The sequence below is a fragment of the Kogia breviceps genome, chromosome 18 (genome assembly GCF_026419965.1).
Source record: "Kogia breviceps isolate mKogBre1 chromosome 18, mKogBre1 haplotype 1, whole genome shotgun sequence".
Classification (NCBI taxonomy): Eukaryota; Metazoa; Chordata; class Mammalia; order Artiodactyla; family Physeteridae; genus Kogia; species Kogia breviceps.
This window is the reverse complement of record NC_081327.1, coordinates 6,361,339-6,382,216: the sequence shown is the minus strand read 5'-3', so window position 1 is coordinate 6,382,216 and position 20,878 is coordinate 6,361,339. Positions and strand designations below refer to the sequence as shown.

General features: G+C 52.1%; 2 protein-coding genes and 4 non-coding genes across 11 annotated transcripts; all 6 read left to right on the top strand.

Moving 5' to 3' along the window:
- The first annotated feature begins 179 nt into the window (after positions 1-179).
- On the top strand, positions 180-14,425 carry FLT3LG (fms related receptor tyrosine kinase 3 ligand). 6 transcript variants are annotated; one of them, XM_067018740.1, is made up of 9 exons: positions 180-208; positions 2,659-3,044; positions 4,871-4,937; positions 5,477-5,593; positions 5,920-5,973; positions 6,175-6,318; positions 6,796-6,934; positions 11,177-11,364; positions 14,194-14,425. In XM_067018740.1, exons 3-9 carry the CDS (start codon positions 4,905-4,907, stop codon positions 14,404-14,406), a joined length of 888 nt encoding a protein of 295 aa, XP_066874841.1. In that variant the 5' UTR covers positions 180-208; positions 2,659-3,044; positions 4,871-4,904; the 3' UTR covers positions 14,407-14,425. The 6 variants fall into 6 exon arrangements, with proteins under 6 accessions (XP_066874841.1, XP_066874842.1, XP_058901259.1 ...); XM_067018741.1 differs by lacking the exons at positions 180-208; positions 2,659-3,044 and adding an exon at positions 4,061-4,119; XM_059045276.2 differs by lacking the exons at positions 180-208; positions 2,659-3,044 and adding an exon at positions 4,418-4,486 and having other exon boundaries at positions 6,850-6,934.
- A 948-nt stretch (positions 14,426-15,373) lies between these two features.
- RPL13A (ribosomal protein L13a) lies at positions 15,374-19,152 on the top strand. The gene is made up of 8 exons (XM_059045162.2): positions 15,374-15,490; positions 17,061-17,133; positions 17,503-17,568; positions 17,777-17,878; positions 18,078-18,163; positions 18,343-18,402; positions 18,723-18,845; positions 19,037-19,152. Exons 1-8 carry the CDS (start codon positions 15,476-15,478, stop codon positions 19,121-19,123), a joined length of 612 nt encoding a protein of 203 aa, XP_058901145.1. The 5' UTR covers positions 15,374-15,475; the 3' UTR covers positions 19,124-19,152.
- On the top strand, positions 17,177-17,260 carry LOC131745694 (small nucleolar RNA Z195/SNORD33/SNORD32 family). The gene has a single exon (XR_009332425.1). It is a non-coding gene; the product is annotated as a small nucleolar RNA Z195/SNORD33/SNORD32 family (small nucleolar RNA).
- Positions 17,918-18,002, top strand: LOC131745693 (small nucleolar RNA Z195/SNORD33/SNORD32 family). Its single transcript, XR_009332424.1, has one exon. It is a non-coding gene; the product is annotated as a small nucleolar RNA Z195/SNORD33/SNORD32 family (small nucleolar RNA).
- LOC131745695 (small nucleolar RNA SNORD34) lies at positions 18,203-18,273 on the top strand. Its single transcript, XR_009332426.1, has one exon. It is a non-coding gene; the product is annotated as a small nucleolar RNA SNORD34 (small nucleolar RNA).
- On the top strand, positions 18,479-18,565 carry LOC131745697 (small nucleolar RNA SNORD35). The gene has a single exon (XR_009332428.1). It is a non-coding gene; the product is annotated as a small nucleolar RNA SNORD35 (small nucleolar RNA).
- Positions 19,153-20,878: the final 1,726 nt, after the last annotated feature.

Genomic DNA, 20,878 nt, shown 5'->3' with positions numbered 1-20,878 from the left:
GGCGCCAGGACAACACAGTGTCTGTGAAATAGATACAAGGGACTCTAAGAAACTTTGGACAGGGCCGCAGTGACTCTTGTGTCTTCTGGTCTTTTCCATCCAATGGCTCCTCCTCCCTGGTTTTCTCTGCCTCTGCATCGCCTCCGAATCTGTGGTGTGCTGGTGAAAATAAAACACAGTCGCTCTCTGGAATAAAATAAAATCCATGGTAAGTGACTTTAGCCAGTTCCGTGGTGCTCCTACCATGTCCATTTCAAGCTCCAGATGCTTGAACGACCGGCTGACAATTCCTGAATTTTTAACAGTTCCACGAGCCACCCCAGCATACCACTGTTTGAGAATTCTTTTTGATGCAAGGAACCCACACACACTAGCTTAGGATAAAAGGAAATTTTCTGGAAAGCTACAGAGATATGGAAAATAGGGCAAGATACGCAGCCGGGAAACCCAGGTCCTGAGAACACGAATGCAAGCAGGAGCTGTATTCAGGTCCCGCCTCAGTGGTCATGTGATCTCTTGGGTCTTGTATCTGCCTGTCTGCTTCATTCCAGATCCTTCTAGCCATGTGACTTTAGGAAAGCTTCTTCACCATTCTTAAGCCTCAGTTTCCTCATCTATAAATTGGGGCTAATAGTTCCAACCTCATTGGGTAGATTCTGTGATGGTTACACAAAACATGCTGTTAATTAGAGGTTGCTTTTGTCCTGGGGCAAATGAGAGCAGACAACCTCCTGTCAGTATTTGATTAAAGCTGGGCAGAATAGATAACGTCTCCCAGTATCTGGATGTTTGGACAGGAAAGACACAGGAACGTCTTGGAGGAAAGTCCCTGGAAGGCTCTAGTTCCTCTGGGGTTTGATAACTTCCCCCCAGATTCCATGGTCTGCCTCAGTGACCTTCCTATTAGTCCTGTTGCTTTAACCAGCCAAAGCCAACTACAGGAGGTCTCTATACCCCCAGTCCAGACCACAGAGGACACTTAGTGCCACATAGTATCTTACAACTCTGGAGGTCAGAAGTCTGAAATGGGTCTCACTGAGCTAAAATTAAGGTGTCAGCAGGGGTTGGGAATTTGTCCCAAGGGCACTAGGGAGCCATAGAGGATCTGTGAGCAGAGGAGAGGTAGGCTCAGCTCTGACTGAAAGACACTGATGTAACCTAAGGTGACAGGTAGGTACAGTACTATCGCAGTGGTAGGAGCTCGGGGCACTCTGGGGGCCTGAAGAAGACACCTTTCCCAACTTGAGTATGTGTGTGTGTGTCTGTGTATGAGGTGAAGGCGAGAGAGATGTCAGGAATCTTCCCAAGGCAGGTGCCACTTCACTGAGTATTTTTTTCCCCAGCCTTATTGGGGTATAATTGACAGTTAAAAATTGTATATATTTCAGTTCTACAGTGTATTTCTTAAAGTGTGCAACATGATAATTTAACATACATATGCACTGTGAAATGATTACCACAATCAAGTTAATTAACACATCCGTCACCTCACATACTTACCTTTTTTATTTGTGGTGAGAACACTGGAGATCCACTCTCACAGGACTTGCCTGGTGGCGCAGTGGTTAAGAATCCGCCTGCCAATGTAGGGGACACAGGTTCCAGCCCTGGTCTGGGAAGATCCCACATGCTGCGGAGCAACTAAGCCCGCGCGCCTAGAGCCCGTGCTCCGCAACAAGAGAAGCCACAGCAGTGAGAAGAAGCCCGCGCACCGCAACAAGGAGTAGCTCTCACTCGCCACAGCTAGAGAAAGCCCGCACGCAGCAACGAAGACCCAACACAGCCAAAAATAAATAATTACTTTAAAAAAAAATCCACTCTCAGCCACTTCCAAGAATACCGTACAGTCTTGTTAAATGCGGTCACCATGCCATGCATTAGATCCTCAGAACTTACTCATAACTAAAAATTTGTCTTTTTCCCTGACCTCCCAGCTGCTGGCAGCCACCATTTTACTCTCTGGCTCTATTAACTTGACTTTTTTAGATTCCCCATATGTGACACTATACAGTATTAGTCTTCGACTAATTTCACTTAGCATAATGTCCTCCAGGTTAATGGCAGGTTTTCCTTCTTTTTGTGGCCGAATACTATTCCATTGTGTGTATATACACATGTCTTCTTCATCCGCGTTAGCCAATGGACACTTTTTTTGTTGTTCTTTTGGTTTTGGCTGCACTGCGTGGCTTGTGGGTTCTTAGTTCCCAGACCTCGGCAGTGAAGGCAGCACGAAGTCCTAACCACTGGACCACCAGGGAATTCCCTCTATTTGTTATTTTGTTAGCGATCTTCACACCTTTTTCCGTAGTGGCCGTACCAGTTTACATTCCCCCTCACCCTCTCCAACACTTATCTCTGTCTTTTTGATAATAGCCATCCTAACAGGTGTGTGAGGTGATATCTCACTGTGGTTGTGATTTGCATTTCCCTGGTGATTAGTGACTGCATTGGGTCTTGAAGGACAATGAGGATCTAATTAGGTTAGAAAAGTGGTGGGGGGAGAGCATCCCTGGTAGAGGAAACAGCCAGTGCGGCCTTTGCACATGCCGCTTCCAGAGGTGAGAAACAGCTTTGAGGGAACTAGTGGTTTCAGTGGTGGCCCCCAAAAGATAATGTCCTAACCCCGGAACCTATGAATGTAACCTCATTTGGAAAAAGTCTTTGCAGATGTAATTAAGTCAAGGATCTCGAGATATCCTGGATTATCCAAGTAGACCCTTATGAGAGACAAGAGGAGAAGACAGGGCTTCCCTGGTGGCGCAGTGGTCGAGAGTCTGCCTGCCGATGCAGGGGACACGGGTTCGAGACCTGGTCCGGGAAGATCCCACATGCCGTGGAGCGGCTGGGCCCGTGAGTCATGGCCGCTGAGCCTGTGCTCCACGACGGGAGGGGCCACAACAGTGAGAGCCCCGCGTACCGCAAAAGAAAATTTAAAAAAAATTGGAGAAGACAGAAGAGGAAAAAGCCATGTGAAGTTGGAGACAGAAATTGAACTCAACTTCTAACCTCCCTCCCCTTCCCTCGAGGTTGGAGGTGAGAGGTCGGTAAGTTAGACTTCTTCCTGTGCCTCCAAGCTGCAACCCTCTAATCACATGACTGGTTTTTCTGGTCCTGACTGGCCCCCATCCTGAGTCCCTCATTAGTATAAACTCAGGTGTGGTCAGGGAGCACCCTCCATCCATGAATAACAAAGACAAGCCTATCACTTACCTGCAAGTTCGTAGGATTTAGAGGTTGTCTCCCAGGAAACAGCCGGGACCAGACGCATTCTCCAATACACCACAACAATGCTGAAGGGGCCAGGATCCACCTGTTCATTCATTTAACAAATGTTGATTGAGCACTTACCGTGAGCCACGCACAGTTCTTGGTGCTGGAGATCCAGCTGGGTAATCGGACACTCACCGTGGTCCTCCCAGAGCTGACATCCTCATAGGGACAACTGACAATAAAGGTCATGATGAGGGAGAGAGCCACAAAGCAGGGATGCGTGGGAGTGCTGGGAGGGGAGTGCAACTTGACAGAGGGTGGCTGGGGAAGGCTTTGCCTTGTGTAGTTGAGCAAAGACCTGAATGAGATCAGGTTGAGCCATGTGGGTATCTGGGGGAAGGGCATTCCAGGCTGAGAGAACAGCCAGTGCAAAGGCCCTGGGCCAGTAGCGTGCCTGCCTTAGGCCAGCTTGGCTGGATTTGAGTGAGTAGGGAGGAGAGAGGAGACAGGGGACAGGGCCGGATCCTGCAGGTCTGTCTAGGCCACAGTGAGGCCTTGGACTTTTGTGGCAGGTACGGGGGTGGGCGGTGGCGTTGGAGCAGAGGAGGGACGCGAGGGGACTTAGGTCTTCACAGGCTCCCTCTGGCTGCATATGGAGAACAGGCTGAGGCAGGGAAGCTGATGAGGTGGGTATAGGGAAAAGTGACATGCAGGAGGGTGATGGTGGTGGCAGTGCGGGTGATGAGAGGTGGGCGGATTCTGGATACATTTTGATGGTCAGCCAACAACTTTGCTGACAGACTGGACTGTCAGTGGACAGTGAGAGGCAAACAGAGTCACAAGTCCCCTCCATGCATTTGGGCCTGAACACCTGGAAGGATGGAGCTGTCACTTACCTCGATGTGGAAGGTGACTGGGGTTGGGGGCTGGGGCTGAGGTTTCAAGGCAAAGATGAAGGGCTCAGGGTGACCTCCTGGCCCTGTGTGACTAGCTCTAGCTAGAGACAGATCCACGTTGGAACTGCAGCTCCCCATTCACTGTTTCCCCCCGCCAGGGAACAACCCAACCTCAGCCCACTTGAGCGGGAGTCCCACGGAGACGCCCTTTGCGGCGTCAGCTGCCACTGTCACCACCAGGTGGCGCCCCTTGCACCAGCCCGATTCCCACCCGCCCACCCCACGCCCAGCTCACTATCTCCCCCCAAGATTTCCTTTCACTTTCGATCTCTGGCTGTCACCCGGCGTGGCCCCTTCCACACCCAGCTGGGGCAACCCTGGTGCGTGAGGAGAAAGGGGCTCCTGGTCCCCGAAGGGCGGGGCCGGGACCCCCCTCTTGGGGCTGAGCGGAGAGGGGTGGGGGTCGGGTTCCTGGGTCCCTGGCCTGGGGAGGGTTGCGGGCACCAGACGTCGGGGTACTTAGAAGGGGAGATGAGGAGTTTTTCACCATAACCGTGCTTCACGCAGGAAGTTCTATAGAGTAGGAGGCGGAAACTTAGCCACATCAAAGGACCGAGGGAGGGGCGGAGGGGCGGGGAGGGGTGGGGAGGGAGGGGCGGGGAGGGGTGGGGAGGGAGGGACGGGGAGGTGAAGGGGCGGGAGGGGCGGGCAAGGAAGGGGCTGGGGTGCGGGGGTCCGAGACTCGCTCTTCTGTCCCTTCCAAGATCCGGCCACAGGCATGAGGGGCCCCGGGCCGAAATGATAGTGCTGGCGCCAGCCTGGAGCCCAACTGTGCGTATCCCTGGGGGTTAAGGTGGGGGAAAGGAAGAGCGGTGTCAAGATGGGTAGAGCTGAGAGGGGAGATGGACCGAGTTGGGGTGGACAGGGGTGGGGAAGATGGACAGGGGTGGGGAGAGATGGGTAAGGGTCGGGGGAAGAAGCAGGGAGGTGGGTACAAATGGGAAAGATGGGACCCAGATCTAGGGAGAAACAGGAGAGATGAGCATGGAGGGGCAGAGGGATGGGCAGAGATGAGAAAATCCTGAGCAGCAGTGAGCAGAGAGAGATGGGTCGAGGTGGGGAGATGGGGGGCGAAACACATGGGGCAGAGGAGGGGGAAAACTGGTCAGCACCCGACCAGAGGCGGAAAGAGATACAGGAAAGACAGTCCGAGGTGGGCACACAGGAGCCCAGAGGAGGAGGAGCTGAGAAGTGGAAGAGCTGGAAAGGAGCTGGAGGGAAGAGAGAAAAGGGGGCCGGAGGGGGCAGCCTCGACGGGGGGCGGGGGCGGGGGCGGGGCCTATGGAGGCCTCACTCCGCGCGGCCCGCAGACGCCGCTGCTGCTGCTGCTGCTACTGCTGCTGAGCCCCGGCCTCCGTGGGACCCCGGGGTGCTCCTTCCCCCACAGCCCCATCTCCTCCACCTTCGCCAGCACCATCGGCAAGCTGGTGAGCGTCCCTGCTCCAAACCTGACGCCGAGGCTCTGTCTCTGGGTCTGAGTTGCCCCTGTCTAGGTCTCTGTGGCTCCCCGTCTCCGCACCCTGGGTCCCCGGCTCCCCTCCCCCAAGTCCCCGCCCCCAACTCTCTGGGTCCCTGTCCCCCTCCCTTTGGGTCCCCGCCCCCCCAGGTCTCTGTACCCCTCTCTCTGGGTCCCCATCTCCCCACCCTGGTTGCCGCCCCCTTCTCTCTGGGCCGCTGTCCCCCCTGCCCCCGGGTCCCCATAGCTCTCTTTCCTCCTGTCTGCAGCCAGGCCTGACCCTGTTTTCTCCCGCAGTCTGACTACCTGCTTCAAGATTACCCAGTCACTGTTGCCTCCAACCTGCAGGACGTGAGTCACAGATGGGAGGGGCCCGGGATGGAGGTGGGAAGGAGAGATTCAAGATTCACCACCCCTCAGGGAGCCAGGCTAGTGTGCTGACCCGGCCCCCTCCTCCCCTGGGACGCTGCAGTCCCAGCCCCCAGCCCCTCCAGTCTAAGCCGCCTGCCCCCTCCGCCCACGGGACCCAGAGCCTGGGTGATCTCTCCCCAGGACGAGCTCTGTGGGGCTTTCTGGCGTCTGGTCCTAGCCCAGCGCTGGATGGGACGGCTCAAGACCGTGGCTGGGTCCCAGATGGGGAAACTGCTGGAGGCTGTCAACACCGAGATACACTTCGTCACCTCATGTGCCTTCCAGGTCAGCCCTGAACTTGGGGAACAAGTGAGGGGATGGTGATGCTCTCCTAGGGATTGGAAGCAAATGTCAGCGAGGCCTTACTGGAGATTTCCTTTGACCTGAGCAGCCTGAGGGAGGTGGAGCTAGAAGCCCAGTCCTGCTGGAGGCCCTCAGTGCTGGGAAGTGACAATTCTTTAAGTACTGGAGGATGGCCAGGGGTCTGAGCCCAATGCACCGTTCTAAGTTTGTTTCTCAGGCCCTGTTGAAGGATTGTTGCTAAGGGGTTCTCACCCCTAGCGACCTGGAGAAGGAGGGGATCTAAACTCCCTCCTGATCCAGGTTTGACTGGACCGCATTGCTAGACATTACTAAGGAGGCTTCCCCCTAGCGACCTGGGGGAGCAAGGCTCCAAACCCTCTGTGAGACCCAGGCCTTGCCCTTGACCTGAGGTGACGCTGGGGGTGATGCCATGGTGACGTCTCCCTCCCCTGCCCCCAGCCCCTCCCCAGCTGTCTTCGCTTCGTCCAGGCCAACATCTCCCACCTCCTGCAGGACACTTCCCAGCAGCTGGTGGCCTTGAAGCCCTGGATCACCCGCCGGAATTTCTCCAGGTGCCTGGAGCTGCAGTGTCAGCCGGGTAAAGGTGCCCAGCACCCCAGAGCCCACCGCCCCACCCCCTCCTCTCCCACCTTCACTAGGCCCTCACCCCTCCAATCAGGGCTCCCCAGACCCCACCGTAATCCTATGGGCTGTGTGACTTTGGGCTTGTCATCCCCCTCTGGGCCTCAGTTTACCCATCTCTGAGAAGGGACTAACCATCCCTGCCTGTTTCTCTCAGGTAGCTCTATGCCATAGAAATAGAATGAGAGTCACACGTTTAAGCGTAAATTTTCTTATAGCCATGTTTAAAAACAGTTAAAAAGGAAAAAGGTTAATTCACTTATTTTTCAGGATTCTTTTTTTTTTTTTTTGCGGGCCTCTCACCGCTGTGGCCTCTCCCGTTGCGGAGCACAGGCTCCGGACGCGCAGGCGCAGCGGCCACGGCTCACGGGCCCAGACGCTCTGGCGGCATGTGGGATCCTCCCGGACCGGGGCACGAACCCGTGTCCCCTGCATCGGCAGGCGGACTCTCAACCACTGCGCCACCAGGGAAGCCCCCAGGATTCTTAATGTTTGTTATTTTTTAGCATATTATTGGTGGATTTATTTTTAAAACTTTTTTATGTTGGGATAATTACAGATTCAAAGGAAAGGGGCATAGAAACTGTACAGGGAGGTCCTGCACACCCTTCACCCAGCCTCCCCAGTGGTACCTTTTGCTTGGTAACATTAATTATAGCACAATGTCAAAACCAAGAAATTGACGTGGGTGCAATCCACAGAGTTTATTCAGAGTTTACCAGTTATATATGAGTGCATGCATGTGTATGTGTATTAGTTTGTTACAGCTGCTGTAACAAAGTACCACCAACCAGGTGATTGAAGCAGCAGAAGTTTATCTTCTTACAGTTGGGAAATTGAGGTGTCAGCAGGACTAGCTTCTCCTGAGGGCTGTGAGGGAAGGATGTTTCAGGTCTCTCTCCTTGGCTTATAGATGGCCATTTTCATGTTCACATGGCACTCTCCCCCTATGCAAATCTCTGTGTCTAGATTTCCCCTTCTTATAAGTATATCAGTCATATTGTATTAGGGCCACCACTAACAACCTCATTTTAACTTGATCACCTCTTTGCAGACCTGATCTCCAAATAAGGGCACATTCAGAGGTACTGTGGGTTAGGATTTCATCGTATGAATTTTTTTTTTTTCATCGTATGAATTTTGAGGGACACATTCAACCCCTAAAAGAGAGAGTGTGTGTGTGTGTGTGTGTATGTATGTGTGTCTATGTAATTTTATCACACATGTAGCTTTGTGTAACCACATGTGAGTTTGTGCAACTAGATCTCATCCTAAAACTCCCATCCTAACCCCTGTCAGCCAGTAATCTGTTCTCTATAATGATGTTATTGAATTTATTATTATTATTATTTTGGCTGTGCTGCATGGCTTGCGGGATCTTTGTTCCCCAACCAGGGATCAAACCCGTGCCCCCTGCAGTGGAAGCGCAGAGTCCTAACCACTGGACCACCCAGGAATTCTGTGATGTTATTGAATTTATTTATTTATTTAGCGGAGTCTTAACCACTGGACCACCAGGGAAGTCCCTTGAATTTAATTCTCATAATTTTATAATTTAAAAAATAATATTTAAATCACAAAATTTTTTGGGGGGGTACACCCCTCAACTTGTGGGATTTTAGTTCCCTGATCAGGGATCGAACCAGGGCCCTCGGCAGTGAGAGCTCAGAGTCCTAACCAATGGACCGCCAGGGAAGTCCCTAAACCAGAAATTTTACTAACTCAATATTTTTTATTTAACCCAATATATTTTAACCCAAAATAATATCATTTCAACACAATATTTAAAAAAATTACTTAATGAGGTATTTCACATCCTTTTTTCCCTACAAAGTCTTTAAGAATTGGTGTGTATTCTACACGGACAGCACATCTCAGTTCAGATAGGCCGCATGTCACATACTTAGTCGCCACATGAGGCAAGTGGCCGCCATATTGGATGGGCCAGCCCTAAAGTTTCAAAGTGGGGAATTCCCTAGAGGTCCAGTGGTTAGGACTCAGCTTTTGCCCCCAAGGGCACAGGTTCAGTCCCTGGTCAGGGAACTAAGATCCTTCAAGCCATGCGGTGCGGCCAAAAAAAAATAAGTTTCAAAGTGAAATAACTTTATTGGAATATGACGAGAGACCACGCCCTGTGAAAACTTAACTTGTTCAGTTTATTAAGGTTTCCTTTAAGGCCAAGTATATAATCGGTTTTGTAACTGAACAAGGTCTTAGGAAACTAATAGTTTTTTTTTTTTTTTTTTTTTTTGGTACGATCAGGGTTGAATCAGTGTGTATATATTCTATCAACCTTATCTTGGTATTATTCAGAGATTTTCTATCTTTGTTATATTTGTCTACAAAATCTGTCAAGTTCTGAGAGGGATGGTTAAAAACCTCCCGCTCTAGGGACTTGCCTGGCGGTCCAGTGGTTAGGACTCCATGCTTCCACTGCAGGGGGCACAGGTTCCATCCCTGGTCAGATCCCGCAAGCTGTGCAGGGGTGGGGGTGGGGGGACATAAGAAAACCTCCCACTCTAATTATATTCTTCTCAGTTTCTTTCTGCATTTCCAATCATTTAGTCATTTATATATTTATTTATTTATGTTTGGCTGCATTGGGTCTTCATTGCTGCATGCAGGCTTTCTCTAGTTGCAGCGAGCGGGGGCTACTCTTTGTTGCGGTGCGCGGGTTCCTCATTGCGGTGGCTTCTGTTGCGGAGCACAGGCTCTAGGCGCGTGGGCTTCGGTAGCTGTGGTGAACGGGCTCAGTAGTTGTGGTGCACGGGCTTAGTTGCTCTGTGGCATGTGGGATCTTCTCGGACCAGGGATCGAAGCCATGTCCCCTGCATTGGCAGGCGGATTCTTAACCACTGTGCCACCAGAGAAGTCCTAGTCATTTATATCTGACTTTGTCATTTGTATTTACATGTATCACTAATCATTCATTCAACCAACCTTTATTAACCATCTCCCTGGCGCCTGGCATTGTAGACACAGCACAGAACAAGATCAAGTCCATGTCCATGGGAGGCTGACCCGCTAATCAAGGAGACAGACGATAAACATGTAAACGTATAATTAATCAGGAAAGTGAGTGTAACGAGCCCCATGCAGGCAAATTAAAACAGGGTGATGGAATCATGGGCTGAGGTGGTTGGCTGGAAAGTCACTGAAAGTTGTGAAAACAGGAACAGCCAGTGCAAAGGCCCTGAGGCAGAAACCTGCCTACCTGTTTAAGGAATCATGAGGAGGCCCCAGTGGCTGAGGCCAAGTAAGCAAAGGGGAGAAGGTGGGGGGTGAGAGTACAGACGGAACAAAGGGGGCCTTGTGAGACATCATAACTTCACACATTGTATCTTTCATTGTTCTATTATCTGTCCATTCATCCACTCAGATATTTACTTTATGTAAATTAAACTATTATTTAGTCAGCACTAAGTAGTAGGTTCTGGCAATAAGGCTCCTGTCACCCTCGTGTAGCTCACAGACTACTGGGGGAAGGAGACAAATAAGTAAATCAATACATAAGCACTAGACACACATTTGTCCCTTTATAAAATAAAATGTAGGGAATTCCCTGGAGGTCCACTGGTTAGGACTTCCACACTTCCACTGGCAGGGGCCTGGGTTCGATCCCTGGTTGGGGAGCTAAGATCCCACATGCCGTGTGGGCAAAAAGAAAAAAAAAAGTAAAATGATATATTTGAAATAAAAAGTTATTAATGGCTTTAAAAAATAAGTAAAATTCGGGCTTCCCTGGTGGCGCAGTGGTTGAGAATCTGCCTGCCGATGCAGGGGACACGGGTTCGTGCCCCGGTCCGGGAAGATCCCACATGCCGCGGAGCGGCTGGGCCTGTGACCCATGGCCACTGAGCCTGCGCGTCCGGAGCCTGTGCTCCGCAACGGGAGAGGCCACAACAGTGAGAGGCCCGCGTACTGAAAAAAAAAAAAAAAAAAAAAAAAAAAAAAAAGTAAAATTCAACCTTACTACGTGCTAGACACTGTTCTAAGCACTTTCGGTATATTCGTGCATTTAATCTTTGTGACAACCTTATACAGTCGATACAATAATTATCCCCATTTTATGGATGAGGAGACTGAGGCCCAGAGAAGTGAGCAGCCCACCTGAGGTCACACAGCAGGACCAGGCAGGCCTTTTTGTCCTTCCCTGGCCTGGCCCTTCTCAGTCACCCAGCCTCCTCTCTCCTGGCAGACTCCTCCACCCTGCTGCCCCCAAGGAGTCCCGGGGCTTTGGGGGCCACCCCCCTGCCGGCCCCGCAGGCCCCTCTTCTGCTCCTCTTGCTGCTGCTGCTGCTGCCCGTGGCCCTCCTGCTGCTGGCCGCTGCCTGGTGCCTGCACTGGCGAAGGAAGAGACAGAGGATGCCTTACCCTGGGGAGCGGGTGAGCCTGTGGGGTGGGCGGAAGGCATGGCCGGAGTCAGCTGATCCTTTGGGGGCCATAGGTGCCCTGCCTGGAGCACTGACTCCTCATCAAGCTGAGGACCCTGGACTTGGTGTTGGCGTGGGTGGCATGTGTGGCAGGGGCGGGTGGGGGGCGGGGCTTGAGCAGGGAAGGGGTGGGTCCGGATGCAAGAAGACCCTTCTGGGGCCATGGAGGGGGACAGACTGGAACAGACAGCAGACTGGAGGCCAAAGAGGAGGCTGCTGGGCGAGGGTCCAGAGAGAGAGGACAAGGCCTGAGCCAGGGCCGGACCACGGGGACGGAGAGGAGAGGAGGGGATGGGCAGAGTCAGGCATCAGGGATCATTGGGAGGGATGGGGCTGGAGACTGACAGGCTTGGTGGGGCGGGGAGGAAGGAGGAAGGGGAGGTGGCGCAAGCAGACGCTGGGTCTGGCCCAGCGGGGAACCTGGGGGGAGGAGGGAGATTCGGGAGAGACAGTGAGCTCAGTAGGGACCTGCGGACACGAGGACACCGCCCACCCCAACCTCCGGGGAGGTATTTGGATGCAGGAGTCTGCAAGCCAGGAGAGAGTGGCCTCCTGGAGCAGGCAGAGGGTACCGCCTCTGCAAAGCCCTCCTGGTTGGAAAAAGGTCAGGGTGTTCTAGCAACTTTGCCCAGCCTGGGGTGGATGGGTGGGGGATTGAAAATGGCACAGCAACATCGAGGCCTCAGAGGCAAGGTAGGGGAGCTGGGCCTTCTCTCCTAAGACAGCAGGAAGAGGAAGCTCCAGAGGCAAACCTGGGAACCAGTCTGGGGGCAGAAGGTGGGTGGTGCCCCGAGGGAGGAAGGAGTGCAGGGCCCAGGCTCCCAACGTGCCCAGAGGGATCTAACAAGAAACATCTGGCATCAATGGCTCACACGCGGAGTGCCTCAGTGTCTCAGGTCTTGTGCTGGAGCTTTCTACAAATGAACTCACTTAATTGAGAAGCTGGTGCCATTATTATCTCCATTTCACAGAGGTGGAAACCAAGGCCCAGAGAGGTAAATCATTTGCCAAAAGTCACACAGCTCGTGAGTGACAGAGCCAGGATTTGACTCTGTGCCTTTCACTCTTTTGCCTCAGTTTCCTTATCTGTACAAAAGACTCTAATAATAATCCTTCTACCATAGAGTTGTTGAGAGGTTAAGGGAAGTGACCACGAAAAACCCTTTGAGCAACGGTGTCCAAGAAAATAGAATATAAGCCACACATGTGATTTTAAATTTTCTAGTAGCTGAATCTTTTTTTAAAGTAAAAATAAGCAGGTTAGTATAAAGAATATATTTTAGGGAATCCCCTGGTGGTCCAGTGGTTAGGACTCTGTGCTTCCACTGCAGGGGCACGGGTTTGATTCTTGGTTGGGGAACTAATATCCCATAAGCCCAGTGGTATGATTAAAAAAAAAAGAATATATTTTATTTCACCCTGTGTATCCAAAATGTTGTCATCTCAACATGTAATCAATACTTAAAAAAATTATCAATGAGATATTTTTACATTCTTTTTTTCATACCAGGTCTTCAGAATGTAGTGTGTATGCTACACTCACAACACATCTCAATGCATATGCGAAATTTTTATCAGAAATATTTGATCAGTATTTTGAGTCCATGAAATTTACAGTTGCATAAGTAAATTCGTATATTCAAGTTCTTTGAAACCTACAGAAGTTTTCCAATAACTGGATCACGGAACAATTTCTAAATTAAATGATCTTTCGTGTCAGCATTTGTTTTGAGGAATTTTTTTTTTTTTTGCTGCATTGGGTCTTCGTTGCTATGCACGAGCTTTCTCTAGTTGTGCTGAGCGGGGCTACTCTTTGTTGTGGTGCAAGGGCTTCTCATTGCAGAGCACAGGCTCTAGAGTGCAGGCTCAGTACTTGTAGTGCACGAGCTTAATAGCTCTGTGGCATATGGGATCTTCCCAGACCAGGGCTCGAACCCGTGTCCCCTGCATTGGCAGGTGGACTCCTAACCACTGTGCCACCAGGGAAGTCCCAGGCAGTACTTTTTATTACAATTTTTTTTGAGATTTTTTTTTTTTTTTTTAGATACAATTTATCTTTTATTTTTTGGCCACACCTCGCTGTATGCGGGAGCTTCCCTGACCAGGGATTGAACCTGTGCCCCCTGCAGTGGAAGCGCAGAGTCTTAACCGCTGGACCGCCAGGGAAGTCTGAGATACAACTTACTATTTTTTTTTTAAACAAATTTTCTATCTTTTTTTTAAAAGTCTTTATTGAATTTGTTACAATATTGCTTCTGTTTTATGTTTTGGGTTTTTGGCCGCGAGGCATGTGGGATCTTAGCTCCCCGACCAGGGACCAGGAACCAGGGATCAAACCCGCACGCCCTGCATTGGAAGGCGAAGTCTTAATCACTGGACCACCAGGGAAGTCCCCGAGATACAATTTTCTATTGAGAAGTTTTCCTCCTACCCTTGTCCCTGTTCACACCTTGTTTTCCCACTCTTCCAATAACCATACTATTAGTTTAAGTTTAAATTAGGTAAAATGAAAAACTCAGTTTCTCAGTTTTGCTGGCCACATTTAGAGTGCCCAGTATTCACATGTGGCTAGTATCACAGCTGTCCTGGAGAGCGCAGATCTCTCATGGTGGCAGAGTTAGTTCTCTTGGCCAGCGATGCCCAAACACATAGTGAGCATTCAGGGTGAATGGAGTTGTTTTTGGCATTGAAACTGTGCCAAGCCCGGAGCTTGGTGCTTTCCTCTCCTCTGTCCACGGAGCCTCAAACAGCCCAGTGAGTCATCTATCACCCCATTTTACAGAGGAGGACACTGAGGCCCAGAGAGAGGAGTCACCTGCCCGAGGACACAGAGTCGGAACTTGGAGGAAGTCACCTAGAAACTGGTCCTTTCCTTGGCCACATTGCTCCTGTCACTGTCTCCCCAGGATGGAGGCAACGCCAGCACCCAGCAACGGCCCCGGCCTCACCCTCCCCCCTCTGTACAAAGCCCTTGTCCCCAGGAAATTGTATATAAATCATCCTTTTCTACCGGCTCTGGCCAGGCCTGTCTGTGAATGGGACAGGGTGAGTGGATGGGGCACTTTGGGTTTGGGTCTTGGTTTTTCAGTTAATGCAGTGTTTCATTCAATACCTATTTTCTGAGGCCTCCTGGGCCCCAGGGCCAGTGCAGGGCAAGGCTGGGACCCAGACGTGAGTGAGAACCAGCCCCACCCTCTCAGGGTTCCTGGTCCATGGGGGAGAAGACAGGGGCCCCAGAGAGCCCCAGTACAGGAGTCATGACACACGCTGTAACGGAGGTAGCATTGGCACTGTGGGAGCCCCAAGGATGTACCTGAGCCAACCTGAGATAACAGGGAGGCTCTCTAAACAGAAGGACTCAAGCCAGATTTTAGAAGGTGGGGGTGGAGGGGAGGGCATCCCAGTCAAGGGGCACCACCAAAGCAAAGGCTTTGCCCAGAAAGTGAGAAGCTCCTTTGGGGAACACTCAGGCATCTAGAAGTCATTCCTTCATACGTTAGATCTCATGGGGAAGACTATCTCCTCCTTTTTGACAGGTGAGGACACTGAGGCCCATACACGGCCAGGGATTTAGCCAGATCACAAGGAAGCAAGCCAGACAGGCACCAGAATCCAGATCTCTTAGTCTAGACTGAGCGCTAAAGGGCAAGCCTTGTTGCCCGCTGTGGGCCTACACGTCTTATCGCTTTAGCGGGTAAGAGCGCTCCTCCACTAGCCTTCTCGCCCCCACCCCACCGCAAACACAGCGGGCAACTCGCGCGAGGATTACCAGCCCCTCCTAAATACGGCAACAGAGGCTGAACAGCCCCGCCCCCGCAGAGCCCCCTCCTACTCCACGTGATCTCGCCCTGCACAGCCATGGCCGCCTAGGTTCGATAGAAACGATACTGATTGGACAGTCAAAAGACGACCCGCCTTCCAGTGGGCCTTTCTGCGCACGCGCACGGTATTCTGGTCAATGAAAAGACGGAGAGCGGCCGTGTTGCGTCACTTCCTCCGCCCCTGTTTCAAGGGATAAGAAACCCTGCGGTTGAGGTTCCTTCTTTTCCAGGCGGCTGCCGAAGATGGCGGAGGGGCAGGTATAGGCTCTGCGCGGGCCGGGGCGGTGTGGGGCCGGGTGGGGCCGAGACCGGACTGGGGTTGGACCTCTTTCCTCTCGTAAGTGTACTGTGGAACTTAAGATCGATAACTGAGCAAAACAGAAAGCTTTCGGGGTAAGAGGAACCCAAAACGCGAATATAAAACGGTTTTTACGCTCTGGGCTGGCTAGAATGCGGCATCATTTTTCCCCCAGGGGGCAGTGGTCGGGGCTTTCAGCACAAGAAAAGTTATTTTTAAACTAGGCCTGATTTACCTTGATCTTGGCCGAATTGGGCCTGTGTGTCCTCAGCGGTGGGGAAGCACGCGGAAGGCGGCTGCGCGGCCAGGGGACGAAGAGAAGCCGCGGATTGGCCAAAATAGAGGGTACTTCCGCCCTGCCCAAGGCGCGGCCTGTTTCGGCCTCGTGGGAGTGCGCATCGGGGTTCCCCTGCAGCTGTGGGTGTTTTAGCGCGAAATCTTTGCAGTGGGTCGAGAGAGCTCCTACCTACAGGGCATGCAGGCACGAATTGCTCTTTTCCTTTCTCTCGGGGCTCGAGTCCTTAAACGTCTGCTGATGTTGAGACAGGATTGTGATGAAATGTTCACAGCCCTGGGATATCCTTTGTCCTTAACGACCTGGAGGCTCTCAAGGACGGCAGCAGAAACTTAACTCTGACTTTGCCTAGGCTTCTTGTGTGACCTATTAGATATAAAGGAGGGGATGGGCTTGGAAGGGGTGTACCTGTTAAGGGTCTGTGGTTCAGAAAGGAAGACCACGTTTGCGGCCAGGCAAGTGGTAGAGTTCTCCGAACCTGTGTCCCTGCATTTACGGCGCCTGGTGCCTTGTATTTTGTGTAATTCAGATAACTTATCATAGTGTTCCTGAGGCAGAAATCGGAGATTTGGGGGGATTTGACCAAAGTCACATTGTCTGGAAGTCTGGCTTTAGATTCTGTAGCCTTTTACACCGGCTTCCAACAATCATAACATGTATAGGAAGTGTTTGGTAAAGAGTTGGGACTTTTACTCTTGACAAGAAGTTGAGGATTGGCGTTTGAGCAGTTCGCGGGAGGGTGTAAATCTAGTCAGTAACGGAGCCAGCCAGGGCTTTTGACTACTTTCCCTAGCTTCATCCACTCTGAACCTTCGTGCTAGAAAAGTATCTTTGAGACCAGGACAGAATCAGATTCTGTCGAGATTTTACGGCTTGTAAGCAGATCACAGGTGTTTCTGCCTGGAGAATCAGTATTGCCGGTCTGGATTCAGATTGTAGCTCACTCGCTGACTGTCGAGCACAATCTGGGCATAAAAATTCTTGCCCTTCAAGCAGCTGAGATGTGAGGGGGGAGTCCTTTGGTATCTTATCCCACTCACTGGAATCCTGAGGCAGTCGTTTGCTCTCTTGGCCTTCTCTGTAAAGTGAGGCTTGGGCCCCGTTCCTGGGTCTCCTACTCGGGTAGCAGGCACCCTGGGAGGGAGGTGAAGTGAACAAGCAGGGAGAAATGATTGTTTGAGGTGGGGAGTCAAAGCTGTAGGTGCCTCTGAGCCCTCTCAACCTTCCTCCAACAGGTCCTGGTTCTCGATGGCCGAGGCCATCTCCTGGGCCGCCTGGCGGCCATCGTGGCTAAACAGGTGCTTCTGGGTAAGTCTGCCCCCTGCCCATAGCTCCCCCAGACATGAGCCTCGAGGTCAGTGATGAGCAAAAATCACCATCTTTCGTTTGAGTCTAACGACCATGAGATCAACCCCATGCACCGCTCTGAGACCTGCCAGCCTCCTGCCCTCCTGGGCTGGGGGCTCTGGACTCTGTCAGACTAACAAATTGAACTTAAGCACGAGTCCAGCTCCGCCGGTTGCTGCCCTGTGACACGGGGCAGGAGTCTCCGTGCCTTCCTTGTGCATTGTGGCCAGTTTGAGACAGAAGGAGCCCTCTTTCTGGGTCCTCAGCAGTAACTGGGCCTGCTTCCTAACCTTTGACCTCCTTGATTGTCTGATTTCCCATTCCGTCTAGGTCGAAAGGTGGTGGTTGTGCGCTGTGAGGGCATCAACATTTCTGGCAATTTCTATAGAAACAAGTGTGAGTGAGGGCCTGGGAGGAGGGCTGGAGAGGGTGGATCTCTGTGGGGCTCACGCTTCACGGGCTCCTAAGCAGTCCCACCAGCGGGGGGAGGTCCTAGTCTGAGTTCCCGAACACGCCCCCAGAAGTAAGGTTGTGTGCTGCGTTGGAAGGAGTAACCATCTGCCTGAGGACTCTTGAGGCCTCACACACACTCCCCTCTTCCCAGTGAAGTACCTGGCATTCCTCCGCAAGCGCATGAACACCAACCCCTCCCGCGGCCCCTACCACTTCCGGGCCCCCAGCCGCATCTTCTGGCGGACAGTGCGAGGTGAGCTGGGCCTGAGGACCACGGGGGCTGACGGGGCGGGTAGCCAGTGATGAAGACTTCTCCCACTCGTGTTCGAGTTTCCCAACCATGAGATGACGCCACATGCACTACCATCTGAGGCCGCCTGCCTGCTCGCCCGCGCGGGGCAGCGGGCTCCTCGCGTGCCCCGCTGAGCAGGCCCGGCGTCCTCTGCCCGCAGGCATGCTGCCCCACAAGACCAAGCGAGGCCAGGCCGCTCTGGACCGCCTCAAGGTGTTTGACGGGATCCCGCCGCCCTACGACAAGGTGAGCAAGCCCCGTCCCCCTCCGCGGCATCTTTGTGTCTGGCGTCTGTGATGTTCTGCAGTTACCTACATTGTTTGATCCTCGTGAAAACAGCACTGACTGAGACGCCTGCCCCAGCCAGCCCTCTTCCCTGTCTGTCCCTCACTCCAGGACTCTAAGTTCCTCTCCTTCTCTAACAGAAAAAGCGGATGGTGGTTCCTGCCGCCCTCAAAGTTGTGCGTCTGAAGCCTACACGGAAGGTGAGTTCCGGGGTCTCCTGAGTAATGCCTTGGGGTCCCAGGCTTCCTGGGGGAGTGCACCTAGGGCCCCAAGACTGGCAGATGATGGCTTTTTCTCACGATGGTCTGCGGATGCCACTGTGGGCAGTGCCGATAATGCCAATGGCTCAGCTGATGCCAGGAGGAGCAGAGAGCCCTGCCAGGGGTAGCTCTGTCTCTTGAGCGTTGGCTTGCTGAAAAATTGTGTGCCTGGACTGGGATCCTCTAGGACAGGATGTCTCTTCCCCTAGTCACCCTGGCCTCATTTTCTTACAGCTTCATTTCTTCCTCTCCCCCCGCAGTTTGCCTACCTAGGGCGCCTGGCTCATGAGGTTGGCTGGAAGTACCAGGCGGTAACGGCTACACTGGAGGAGAAGAGAAAGGAAAAGGCCAAGATCCACTACCGGAAAAAGAAGCAGCTCATGGTGAGGGCAGGGCTGAGGCTGGAGGGGCACCACATTTTCTGGGGCAGGGTCTGGGAGCTGATTACTCTTGATTTGGGTCTTTGTTATGCCCTTGGAAGGCTCTGCCTAAGGCCCGGTTTGGGTGGCCTCCTGGGATAAGGGCAGTCCTAGGGAGCAGCCACTAACCACCACCTGTCACCTTGACCCCACAGAGGCTACGGAAGCAGGCCGAGAAGAACATAGAGAAGAAAATCGACCGATTCACAGAGGTCCTCAAGACCCATGGATTCTTAGTCTGAGCCCAATAAAATTGACTGTTTCTTCTTCATGCTTGGCCTGGCCTGCCCTTCCTCCATCGCCACCCTAGGATGTGGGGGACCCCCAGGGGCTGCCATCCAGGTGCCACAGGCAGCCAGGGGCTTAGAAGACTGGGTATAGCGAAGGTGCCTTAGCCTAACTGCTGTTTGAGAAAGGCCTTTTTAAAAGCATAGACAGTTGTAAGGGCTGTGCAGGCAGGCTTTGCCTGTGACCTGTTCATTCATGAGAGTTTTAGGACGTGGACAGTTCGAACAACCGGTGCTGTTGCAATACTGGCAAAAGTGATCTGGAAGACCTAATTGGAAGGGCCACTCACGTCGCTTACAGGGAGTCTGTTTAAGCTTCCCACATGGTCAGGGACTATACTCTGCAGCTGTTAGGACGGGAGAGAATGCTTGGGCAGCACGAGTCTGGCGTTCTAAAAGGTGTTTATGAAAGGGAAGTACGGCCCAAGGGGTCACAGCCATTGCCCTTGTGTCTTTCCTATATTTTGTGATCCCAAACTAATAAATTATTTTTAAAGAAATTTGGCGTCTTTGCAGTGTGTGTCTGCCATAGAGGCAGGCCCAGGGGAGCAAGGCCCTCGGCTGATGGGAGGCTTTGAAGAATAAAACTGGCTGTGCTCTTTCTGCAGATGATGGATTAGAAACTGCCTTTCATGGAGGAGTTGACCTTTGTAGAGACTGACACGCCAAGGAATCTGAGATGCCCGTGGGGTTGGTATTTTCGGCCTGTAGAGCCTGGTGTTGCCCAGTTGGCATAAAGTTGTTTTCCCTGATTCAGCTGCAAAGTATGGAATTGCCACCGTTCCCTAAAACCGGGTCCTCACTGGGCCGTGTGGTCTCTTCCAGTCTGCCACGCCAGGCCACGCTTAATGTGAAGAAATGGACAAGAAAAAACATTTTGTAGATGGTGGTTAGGCGTTAGAGAAGGTGGGATTTGCAAGCTCTTGGTGCTTTGTAAGATTAAAACTAGGCTCGTTAGACCTGCCAGGGTGAGTCCCTGAAAGGGTAAACATGAGGGTACCCAGCCCTGGACGGTCACCCTTGGTCACCTCTCGGTACTGGACCCACGTGGACCCCCACCCCCATCTTACTGATGGGGGGTTACGTGCAGTCAGCGGTGTCAGCCAGGATGACAGGCAGAGGGGTCCGGTGTGACCAAGGTACGCACATCTGTACCGGGAAGAAAGCTAGCTTCGTGCTGCCCTTGGGACTGGTGGGCAGTACTTGCTAGTTGGTTCACAGGGCAGATCATAACCTGGCGTGCTGTGCCATCCTCTCGCTTAATCTCCAAAACGTCTAAGACACCACAGTGGCTTAAGTTTTCTCTAAGAGAATCATTTTGCGAGTGGGTGGTTCCCTACCCCTCCCGGGGCTCCTCCAGCAGCACTGCCTACCGAAGCAACTGAAAACCAGAGTGTAAGTCTTAAATGTAACGGGACTGCATGTAAAAGCAGCACAATGGAATCCCCAGGAAACCACAATCCCTTATATTTGGCTTAAAAATGTAAAACTTGCCACTTCTAAAGACACCCACCATTAAAAAGATGAAGACAGGTCAGACTGGGAGAAGTTATTTGCATATCATCTCTTGCAGGACTTGAATGCCAAATATATAGAAAAACTCCTTTAAAACTCAGTAACAAAGAGAACCAAATAAAACTTGGGCCAAAACTTGGAAACACGTTTCACCAAAGAAGATACACAAATGCCAGTAAATACATGAGGAGATGC